This window comes from Mustelus asterias, chromosome 28, assembly GCF_964213995.1.
Source record: "Mustelus asterias chromosome 28, sMusAst1.hap1.1, whole genome shotgun sequence".
In the NCBI taxonomy this organism is placed as follows: Eukaryota; Metazoa; Chordata; class Chondrichthyes; order Carcharhiniformes; family Triakidae; genus Mustelus; species Mustelus asterias.
The window spans coordinates 23,766,958-23,779,040 of NC_135828.1; the positions used below are offsets into that span (position 1 = coordinate 23,766,958).

General features: G+C 45.9%; 1 protein-coding gene across 1 annotated transcript in view; it reads right to left on the reverse strand.

Annotated features, from left to right (window-relative positions):
* opn4a (opsin 4a (melanopsin)) overlaps positions 1 to 11,643 on the reverse strand; it is a 51,717-nt gene extending 40,074 nt beyond the window's left edge. The window contains 3 exon segments of the mRNA XM_078199322.1: positions 4,490 to 4,693; positions 8,730 to 8,863; positions 11,507 to 11,643. Of these exon segments, the coding sequence (XP_078055448.1) occupies positions 4,490 to 4,693; positions 8,730 to 8,863; positions 11,507 to 11,544 (376 nt within the window). The 5' untranslated portion in view covers positions 11,545 to 11,643.
* Between the last annotated feature and the right edge of the window lie 440 nt (positions 11,644 to 12,083).

Below are 12,083 nucleotides of genomic sequence, written 5' to 3' on the forward strand. Positions count from 1 at the left end.
ATAATGTCTGTAATTTGCTTGTGTTCTGTGGCATCTTTCTACATCTAAACATGGCCAAGAATTAAACAACTTATAGGACCATTTGATTGCCTAAACAAAGTGCCAGCTTGGTTCAGTGGATGTTCTCATTGGTTCATATGAACAATGATGGACAGTCTATCCCACACTGCCGCCTCCATCACTAACACTACTCCCACCCCCAGCTGAAAACCATGTCGAAAAGCCAGGGCTGCAATTCTCGGATCTCGCTCACGCTGGGATTCTTCAGTCGCGCTGCAGTGAATGGAGTTTTGGCTGAGTGCCAAATTCTCCGTTTTCACCGGCAGCAGTGGTGGGCGAACGAGGTTGGAGAATCCCGGCCCAGGTAAAATTCCTAGGCCAAAAAGAATACTTGGGAATCCTTCCTGAGCCGCTCGGACCATTCAGACCAGCTGAGGAGAGTACTCTGCCCTGATTCATGGTATTTGTCTCTTGTCTGTATGATTTTCTCGAGAGTTAGAAACCAGCCTAACTCTTGCTTGAAAAACATTCAGTGAATCAGTGTTCGATCCACTACTAACTGCGAAAAGAATCATGTCCTTATATCTAATCTTACATAACTTCAGATTGTGTGACCTCTAGTTCCCCCAAGCGATTCATTAGAAACAAAGGAGAGGATTTAAGGCTCTGAGGTAGGACCCTGTTGTTGCGGTCAAATGGGGTTTGTGACCCCACACTGTGTGAAGAACAGTCACCCGTCAGTGATTTTTCCTGAATTAATTCATGGCCAGAGGGTGGGTTTCACATACAGTTAAGAATGGTAGAGAGGGCTCTCAAAGTCAGAGAGCCAACCAGGGGCCCACCTACCCTGAAGGAGCTGCAGTCTGCGATTTGGGAAAGGGCGGGGGGGGGAGGGGGGGGGGAGGGGGGGGCATGGAGGGGAGTTCTCCATTTTGAGGTGCTCCCTTGGCAGGTTTTAAGAATAAATTTAAAGATGGCCCCTGCAGCAGAGCCACCAGTGTGGAGGAGGAATCCCTCCACAGGGCAGCTTGTATCTGCAGCAGTGGTCAGGCCGTTAGGGTAGGCCTGCCTGGACTTCTGGCTGCTGAGAGGCTCCCTCCAGGTAAGTGAACTCGTCCTTGAAATTCAGTTGTTGTGTAGGCGAGCTGGGGGTGATAGGAGGTTCCAGATACCAATTTGCAACCTCTGTGATTAGTGAGGAGGTTCCAAAGAGAGCACCTCAGAAAGCTCCATAGTTCAGAGTCTGTTAGGAGAGGGGGAAAGGGCAGCAACAGCCTCTCACAATTGGCCTTAATAGACCATTAACTTCCTTAATTCGCCACCCACTGCTTGTAGTGAGTAGCCCGACTGCCACCAATCACGTCTTCCGGGCGGCACGGTGGCACAGTGGTTATCACTACTGCCTCACAGCACCAGGAACCCGGGTTCGATTCCCGGCTCGGGTCACTATCTGTGCGAATTCTGCATGTTCTCCCTGTGTCTGTAAAAGGTTTCCTCATGGTGCTCCAGTTTCCTCCCACAGTCCAAAAGATGTGCTGGTTAGGTGCATTGGCCATGCTAAATTCTCCCTCGGTGTAACTGAATAGGCCCAGGAGTGTGGCGAGTAGGGGATTTTCACAGTAACTTCATTGCAGTGTTAACGTAAGCCTACCTGTGACATTAATAAATAAACAAACAGAAATATGTGGGCAAAAGCCTTGCCCATCTATACAACCGCAACTCGCTCTAAGTCAGAGGTTTGTTGGTTCAAGCCCAACTCCAGAGACTTGAGCATATAATCTAGTCGGATATCTAGTGCAACGATGCAGTAATGTTACATTATTAAAGGTTCTGTATTTAGATGAAAAACTGATGTCTCCTCTGTCTGTTCGGATATAAAACACTATTCAAGAAAGTGCTGGGAATTCTTCTGTGCTCTGGTCAATATCGAGCCTTCAATTATTTTGCCAATTAAACAGATTAAGTACATGACTGTTTAGTTCATGGTTCCTGTGGTTTAGAATTCGACTTATGGTTTCAGGAATTGAAGTTTCGACTGGAGTGAAAGGAGCATCTGATTGGGGATTGATGAGCAACTCGACAGCAAATGCAACTCAAACAAGCATGAAGTTTACAACACTTAAAACGTGGGGTCATATTGACTTAAGATATTACCACTTAGAAAGGTAAGATCATAAAACAGTGTACGGGCTTACTTAGTTAAAGAACTGGAGACATGACATCAGCACTTTTTGTAATAAGAGAAACCCAGAAAGGTGGCTTCCTTTTAGGAGTCAGAGCTAAAATTAGTTCAACAGCAAGCAGTAAACCCTGAAGCTTTGTAAAATCAATGTATTTCTTCAAACCAAACTTGGAATTTTAATTGAGGAACTTAATCATAGAATCCCTACAGTGCAGAAGGAGGCCATTTGGCCCATCGAGTCTGCACCGACCACAATCCATCCAGGCCCTATCCCCACAACCACATGCATTTACCCTAGCTAGTCCCCCTGACTCTAACGGGCAATTTAGCATGGCCAATCAACCTAACCCGCACATCTTTGGACTGTGGGAGGAAATCCACGCAGACGCGGGGAGAATGTGCAAACTCCACACAGACAGTGACCCAAGCTGGAAATCGAACACAGGTCCCTGGCGCTGTGAGGCAGCGGTGCTAACCACTGTGCTACCGTGCCGCCCCTTTAATCTAAAGATCCATTTGAGGACATCCTAGAACATGCCACATTGTCGTGGACATCAGTGTTAATTAGAGAGATTTTATGGTTTCAATTTATTTGGGCATTTGCTGAGAGAGCTTTTTTAGTTGCAGTTTGGAATTTGTGTGTAGTGGGCTCACTGAAACAAGATAGCCAAAGTAATGACAATTAGTCCGGCCGGTACTGTAAGCAGAGTAACTTCATTATACATTGTGTAGAATGTGAGTAAAGTTTAACCTCATGATTCATACTGTTGTTAAGTTAATGGTGCTTCTTTTATTCAAGTCTTTCTCACACATTGAAGTTTGTTTTTGTTTACAAATGTGTAGTCTTGTGGTATAGTTCTAGTAAATTCTAGTATAGTTCTTAAAATAGTGGAGGGAGTTGGGTGGTATCGTGGTAGTGTCACTGGACTAGTAACCCTGAGGTCCACAATAATGTCCTGGGAGGTGGGTGGTGGGTGGGAGGGAGGTGGATGTGCTCAAATCACACCACGGCAGCTGGTAGGATTGAAATTCAATTAATAATTCTTGAATTGAAAGCGAATCTCAGTAATGGTGAGCATGAAACTATTTTTTAAAACCCATCTGGTTGACTCATGTCCTTTAGGGAAGGAAACCTGCCGTCCTTACCTGGTCTGGCCTACACGTGAATCCAGATCAAGAGTAATGTGGTTGATTCTTAATGCCCTCTGAAATGGCCTCATCAGCTACTTACTTTAAGGAGAATTAGGGATGGACAACAAATGCTGGCCCTGCACCATGTGGTGATTGTCCCTTTAAGGATCAATCTGCAGAGTAAGGATCACATGACCCAGGGAACCAATCAGGGAGCAGGCTGGGAGGATCACCCTGGTAAGCACAGCCTTCTGTACTAGGGCAGCACAGTCACTACTGCCTCACAGCGCACTGCTAACCACCAACCGGGAGTAGATAGGTTTGATTCCTGGTTTGGGTCACTGTCTGTGCAGAGTCTGCACATTCTCCCTGTGTCTGCGTGGGTTTCCTCCGGGTGCTCCGGTTTCCTCCCACAGGCTGGTTAGGGTGCATTGTCCAAGCTAAAGCAGTGTAACACTATTTATGGAACATTGCTGTGTAAAAACTGGTTATTGTTTCACCTGCACAACAACAGTGACTATTCTTCAAAATGATTCATTTGACCATGAAACACTTTGGAACAACTGGGGCAATGACAGGCGCTGTGTCTTGCAAAATTTCCCTTTAACTCTGCAACCTACTGTGAGACTCGGACTGGGAGATGATCAGTCCATTAGTGATTAAGATTACAAACCAGGCTGGGAGGTCTCTGACTGACGCTGCAGATTCGAGAGCCCACCAACAGCACTGAATTGAACAGGAAAACTGTCTCCAGGTCAATTAAGGGAGATCCCTGGTTTAATCCCAAAGAGTGAGCCCCCCCCCTTCCCCATTCAGGGACATTTTGGACCCAGAAACAGTTGCAGATTTTGATTCCCAGCCCCAATGTTAAAATTCAGCCCCTGGGGAAAGAGAAAGAGAACCTATCCTGGATTTAAAGAGGCTCATTTTCGGTTGATCACTGGAGTGGACAACTTGCATCGTGGGCCAGCTATCCTGTTATAGAAATGTTCCAGTCAGAGGGTTACCCTCATGGTATCCTGGCACTCTGGTTAGTTGAAAATGAGGCCTAAGATATCTGTCCAGTGCAGAGGCCTAACATGCTAGAGTGTAACAGAGTGTGGGAATGTCATCACATATCCTAGAAAACATTTGAATGTCGGTATTTCCCTCACAACATCTCTCAGTGAGACTTACTCCAGCCAAAGAAAGGAGGGAGGCTCCAGGCCAAAGAATACAACCAGACTCCCAGCAGAATGAAGACAGCTCGCTTCTTGGACAGCATTCCGATGGAGGCCAGAGGCCGAGTGATCACGAAATACCTGTCGGCCGCAATGACAACCAGCGTAATCATCGAGGAGATTCCAAAGAGAGCGCCACAGAAAGCATACAGCTCACAACCTGCAAGAAGAGGAGGGGGTGGGGGGAAAGGGCAGCATCAGATACTGAAGAATTTACATCTATTTCAAGGTTCATGTTCAGTTTCAGACCTGATTCACGTTGGGTTAATTTAACAATGTATGTGAGTGCTTGGAATATTACAACGGAGGCAGCCATTGAACATCAGTGAAGGTTGCTCTCGTGAATCCCCACAGAAAGGCAGGAATTTTCCAGCGCTTCCCACTAGCGGAATATTCCGGTCCCGCTGAAGTCAATGGACTTTCAAATGGCTCGCCGTATTTTCCAGCTGGGACTGTAAAATTTTGCCCTTTGGGTCGGTGGTGGGCACAGGTTATAACTGATAATGACAATAAAAACAGAAAGTTCCAGAAATACCCAGCAGGTCTGGCTGCGCCTGTGAAGAGAGAAACAGAATTGACCTTCCATCAGAACTGGGAAAAGTAATTGGTCTGAAAGCAAGGAAAAGTGGGAAGGGTGGGAGCAAGGACACAAAGGAAAGTGTGTGACCAGGTGGAAGATGGGAGATTAAATGACAAAAGAGTTAGTGGTGCGGGGTCAGAGGGAGGGTTAATGAAACAAGAAAGAAAATATGTGCCTAGAGAAGGTGCAGGATGAATGAACAGTTGTTGCCCAAAAGCAAAACAGGAGGAAAATAAGAGGAAAACCAAATCCTACAAAGAAAATTGGTACAAAGTGGGGGCACCTACAACCAGGAACGATTTGGTTTTTTGATGCTGTAGGTTCTGGGGGAGTCTGAAATCAGGCACGTCAATCCCACCATCTCATAAATCAGGGGAAACCAGTCTAGAGATTTAGGGTGGTATTTTCTGGCTTCACCTGTCCCGAGACCAGAAATTATCTCCCGAGCTCAATGACCTTTCAATGGTCCGTCAAATTGTCCATCCCACCTGCGATGATTCCTGCGGCGCGATGGCCCGGAAAATATAACCCCTTTCGTGTAAAAGTCAAGAATTGTAACTTTTCAAACATAAGGAAAGATAAGGCAATTGCTGATTTATCAGAAAGGAAGACTTGAATTTATATAGTGCCTTTCACCATCACTGGATGTTTCGGAGCATTTTATAGCCAATGAAATGCTTCTGAACTTTTGAAATGTTGGGTAGAATGTTATGCTCCCTCGCTGGCGGGTTTGTAGATATTTGTAGGATGAGGGTAAAATTTCTCCAATGGTCTTCCAGCAGATTCCCGCTTGCTCCGACCTCTCAGCAATTTTACGTTTGCATGGCTCAAACCTTACCCGATTTGAGCTCCTTAACCAACCAACCTCATTTTTCAGACTGGCAGGAGGATGTCCAAAGATGTGCAGGTTAGGTTGATTGGCTGTGCTAAATTGGCCCTTGGTGTCAGGGAGATTGGCAGGGTAGATGCATGGGGTTGCAAGGATGGGGCCTGGGTGGGATTATTGTCAGTGCAATCTTTGTGGACCGAATGGTCTCCTTCTGCACTGTGGGGATTCTTTGATTCTATGAGGAGGTCTAGGGCAGGGGAGATGTCTGACATTTAACCAGGTTAGGGCCTTGGGCAGGAAGTGGTGTTGAGGGGAGGAAAATTCTATCAGCAGCCTCCTTTAACACCGGGCACCCCCCCCCAGCCAAACCCCCCCCACCAGGTCAGGCCTTCCCTTCAACCCACCTTGGTCTCCACCAGCATCCTCAAGCCCACCACCATGGGCCTCACCTCCCCTCCCCACCCTGAGATGCATCCCAAAATCTTCCTGGTCCCAGACTCCTGAGACTTGCAGTCCCAGTCCTGTCCACTGCAGCCTCTGTGATGAGAGAGCTACTGGCCAATCAGATTGGCCAGCAGCTCTGTGAGGTAGGACTTCTTCCTGAGTGAGTCTGCCACCAATTCCTGCGATTGGGCGGGTGGGGGGGGGAGGGAAATTCCACCAATCTTAAAAGCCTTGGCTGAGGTCATTGTTGTCTTATGGGAAATGCAGCAGCCATTTTGGGCACAACAAGCTCCCACAAACAGTGATATGATAATGTTTAGTCATTATGTTGATTGGGGGTGAAACATTGGCTGGGACATCGAGGATAACTCCCCTGTTCTTCTTCGAAAGAGTGCCATGGGACCTTTTATGTCCACCAAAGAGGGTCTTGGTTTAGCATGGAATCATCACAAAAGACGAGTGGTGTCGAAATCAGAAGCCTACCCAACCACCATTTTAAATCACCAATTAACAAACTATTGAGCCTCTTAAAGAACCGTCTCTATGCAATGTAGACTGCAAACTGTAGACTGTAAATGCATGCTGCATTTTCTGAGCATCGACAGGGAAATGTTTTGGAGTGCTTTGGGGCATCTGTAACGAGGCAGCACAAGCGTGGAAGAAAAGGCCTTCAGTGGGCCCATGGCTGTTGGTAGCAGCAGATTGTGTAGCATCTGTATGATTTCTGAGTCCGTTTTTTGACTTCTTAAAGTCATCAATACAAACTAAAGAGGATTCAGAGAGCAAGGGACCTTTAAATCTACAGCTATGGTCAACTGGCAGTTTCTAGCATGACCCCTTTGCCAGCTGAAGCCCCGGCCTAGACTCCTGATTGGGTGTGGAGCCTCCCCGTCCACCTGTTTGCACCTCTGATTGGTCTCCTACTCACCAGACGGCTGCTAATTGACCATTCTGCAGCTGGCACCCACTGAGGGAGTGCTGCAGGGTTGACAGTCCTGTTTATCAAATGAGATGTTAATCTCAGGCCCTGTCTGCCTTTTTGGGTGGATGTAAAAGATCACACGTTGCAAGCTAACATGCCTGTACTGCAAGTCGTTAACAAGGAAGATATATTGTCTTTATTACAAGAGGATAGGAGTAAAGATGTCCCACCGCCATTACATAGAACCTGGGTGAGACTACACCTGGAGTATCTGTAGGAATTAATTTAGCACTCCCTATATCTTTCCCCAGGTGTCTCCTTACCTAGGAAAGATATAGGGAGTGCGATGAAAGTTTACTAAATTAATACCTGGAATTCTTACAGGTCTCTACAGGGTAGATACAGGAAGGATCTTTCCCCTGGCTGGGGAGGGTCTAGAAACAGGGACACAGTCTCAGAAGTAAGGGGCAGGCCATTTAGGACTGAGATGAGGAGGAATTTCTTCCCGCAGAGAGTGGTGAATCTTTGGAATTCTCTGCCTTAGAGGCTCAGTCATTGAGTGTGTTCTGAGGTCGTTATATTTCTACTCATTAAAAACATCAAGGGACAGAGGAACAGTGCAGGAAAATAGAAACATAGAAAATAGGAGCAGGGGGAGGCTATTCGGCCTTTCAAGCTGGCTCTACCGTTCATTATGATCATGGCTAATTATCCAACTCAAATGCCTGATCCCGCCTTTCCCCCATATCCTTTGATTCTCTTCATCCCAAGTGCTATATCTAACTGCTTCTTGAAAACATACATGTTAGCCTCAACTATTTTCTGTGGTAATGAATTCCACAGGCTGACCACTCTCTGGGGGAAGACATTTCTCCTCATCTCTGTCCTAAACGATCTACCCTGTATCCTCAGACTGTGACCCCTGGTTCTGGACACCTCCACCATTGGCAAAATCCTTCTTGCATCTCAATGGCATTGAAGTAGAAGATTAGCCATGATCTCATTGAATGGCGAAGGTGGTTGAAGGGCCAAATGGCCTACCCCTGCTCCTATTTCTTATGTCCTTATGTTCATCGCATTTGCTGTTTGTGGAATCCTGCAGAGCATGACAACATTTCAAAAGAATTGGATGAATTTGTTGTTCAGTTGTGAAGTGCCCTGGGAGTAAGATCAGACGCAATGCAAATACAATCGGTTTAAAAACAGGATTCATTCCACCACTTCATCAGTTAACGCAGTGAAGCAATCATGAAAAGATCAAAACACTCCAACAACGACAATGTCCTCATGATGAACTGGGTCCACAGCCTGAGTTTTCACTGAATGGGAAGGTACAGTTTGGGCATTGCAGGCTGATGCTTGGACAGGTATCCGAGGGCAACCTGAAAGGCAAGACAGAAAGGAAGAAAGATGAAATTCACCTTTCTCGCCAAAGATCCAGCGCTTGTGCAGGCTTGCGACGAAGAAGATGGGAGCCTGTGTGACTGACATCAGGAAGTCGCTGATGGCTAGATTGATAATGAAAGTGTTAGACGGACTCCGCAGACTCTTACTTCTGTGGGGAAGGAGGGAGAGAACGGGGAGAAGATGAGAGTTTAAGAAATAAAAATGAACATCATTTTTCAAACAAGTTCTTTTTTAAATTTTAAATTTAGTTAAAAACTCAGGCGACAAAACATTTAACAGCGCTGAGTGTATGATGGAATTATCTTCCACACATTTACAACCCTAATACCTGCTCAAAATCACTCATTCTAACCTGGCCACTCTGCTGCCCATAACCCTTTTCCTTTTTTGTATTTTTGTATTGGTGCTGGTGATTTATATATCATGGGATTATATGGGATTGCAGATAGGATATACGGCACACAAACAGGCCATTCGGCCCATTCAGTCTGTGATGGTATTTATACACCACTCGCACCTCCTCCCATCTTTCCTCATCTGTGTCTACCTGCTGTTCCCTTCCTTCTTCATGCCCTTGTCTAGTTTCCCCTTAAATACATCTACATTAATCACTCGAACCATTCCCTGTGGGAGTGACTTCCATGCTCTCAGCACTCTCTGGTTAAAGAAGTTCCTTCTGAATTTCCAACTGGATTCCTTGCTGATGATCTTATATTGATAGCCACTAGAGCAAGCATTCCCTCTATAGCCACCCAATCAAAACTTTTCCTAACTTTAAAGACCTCCGTTCGGTCACCCTCGCCCAAGAGAAACAAGAACCAGCCTGTCCTGCCTTGTCTGAAATGTAGACCCACGCAATCCTGGTATCATCCTTGCAAATATTCTCTCCATTGTTTCTGTACCCTTTTCGTAATGAGCTGAGCAGAACTAATGACCTTTAGGGAAGGAAATCTGCCATCTTTACCTGGCCTGGCCTACATGTGACTCCAGATCCACAGCAATGTGGTTGACTCTTAACTACCCTCTGAAATGGCCCAGCAAGCTACTCAATTTAGGGACAATTAAGGATGTGCAATAAATGCCAGCCCAGACAGCGATGCCCATATCTCATAGAACTGCACACTATACCCTCACCAAGAATTAACGTAACTTGCCTACTTTTTAATTCCAGAAATAAAGCCAAATACATGCTCTGTTTTGCTAAATGGCTTCAAGGATTATGTGCAAGCTGAAGCGATGTGACATAACATCTTGCTCTCCTTCCTGTCTTCAACAAGTCAGTTCAAAACCCTGTTTCTTTCTTGCCTTTGGCAAGTCCATCAATAGGTCTCGTTTCCTTCCATACATCGATTGATTTGCTTAGGCACATGATCTTTCATCTCAAGCTGAACTCTCACATTTCCTCCAGTACTAAACCTGGTTTGAAGAAGTCTGGTTTCCATTTCCCTTTAGCTCAACAGCTCCCAACGAATCCACAAAACCCCAGTTCTGCCGAAGCTTAAAAAAGAAAAATAAACCTGCATTGGAGCGGCAGGGTGGCAGTGGTTAGCCCTCCCTCAACCACCCAAGATAAAGCAGCCCACTTGATTGGCACCCCTTCCACCACCTTGTACATTCTCTCCTTTCACCCATAACTCATAGAGACAGCAGTGTGTACCATCTACAAGGTGCACTGCAGCAACTCACCAAGGCTCCTCCGACAGCACCTTTCAAACAGTAATCTTTACTATCTAAAAAGGCAAGGGCAGCAGACACATGGGAACACCACCGCCTGGATGTTCCCCTCCAAGTTACTCACCATCCTGATTTGGAAATACATCGCTGTTCCCCCCACCGTCACTGAGTCATAATCCTGGAGCTCCATCCCTAACAGCACGGTGGGTGTGTGCCTACACTAGATGCACTGCTGCGATTCAAGAAGGCAGCTCACCACCACCTTTTCAAGGGCAATGAGGGATGGGCAATAAATACTGGCCTAGTCATTGACACCCATGTCCCATGAACAAATAAATGTTGAAAAAAGGAAATGCAGGAATGTTCACACAGCCAGGTGCTACAAAAAACAAAGAATTAAAGTGATCAGATAGTCAGTTTTATAGTGATGTTCCTTCATGGAAATATATTGGGCAATACACCTGGAAGAATATTCTTCTTTGAATATGGGATCCTTGAGAGGGCAGAAGGGAAATCAATTTAGCATTCCATGTGACAGAGGCCAGGACGCTCCTCTAGTCTCAGTACTGCTTTGGATGGATAGGCATGGATTATTTGCTCAAATTTCCAAATGAAGCTTGAATCACAACCTCTGGCTCACAGGTGCGTACTGCTTCTGACCTGAGAAAGTTGTTCCAAAGGCTCGCACTGACACTACAGCTGAAATCAACCTCCTTTTCATAAACTTTCCTGTTTGGGAATCGTTCCGGCTCAGAGAGAGGCATTTCGGCCCATCGTGTCTGCTGTGGAGCTGCTATTCAATAGAGCTGTATTGGGCGAGAGATCCATAACACCACCCCGGCCCAGGTCATTGATCCCAGAGAAGACCCGCTGCAGCCCAGTTAAGTGCCTGAGTGGCATTTAATTTGGCTGACCTTTTGTAAGATGGGCAATGTGGAACTCTTGCCTGCTCTCCAATTGGTGGACAAACCCCTCCCATCGTCTCCATTAAATGCTACTCATTATTTTCAGGGTATAATCTTGACAATGGAGAACCTTGCCTGTGTCCCGGGCATGTTGGGGAGCTCGCGATCGCATAGCAGAAGAACATGAACCTCAGGGTCCATTGCGCTTGTACCTGGAGAATGCATAGATGACCAGGAAGTTGCCCACCATGCCAGTGATGCCCACTGCTAGAATGAATGCCCCTATAGTGTAGTGGGCATGATCCGGTACATCCACCGTAGGAAAGACTTGATTGTAATGGACATCAGTCACCGACGCCTCCTATAAATGGAGACAAAGAAAATAAATTATACGGACACCCCAAAAATATCAAGAGTTTAATCTTTCTTCAATGCAGGAAGATCTGGATAGACAGATATAAATGTCACATAAAAGTGCAAAGAAGGCTCTTCACTCCCAGTTGATAATTTCTTGATAATTTACCAATTTCTATTTTTAAAGACAAAATATTATCCCTTGTGTGGAAATTAATTTACCAGGAAAAGGCTAGCACGGCATCTGAAGTCACATTTATTTATATTTATTCTTTCATGGGATGTGGTTGTCTCTCTCTCTCTCTCAAAGTCAGCATTTGTTGCCCATCCCTAATTGATCTTCAACTGAGTGACTCGCTCGGCCATTTCAGAGGGGCATTTAAGAGTGGCTCTGGAGTCACACGTAGGCCAGACCAGGTGAGGATGGCAGGTTTC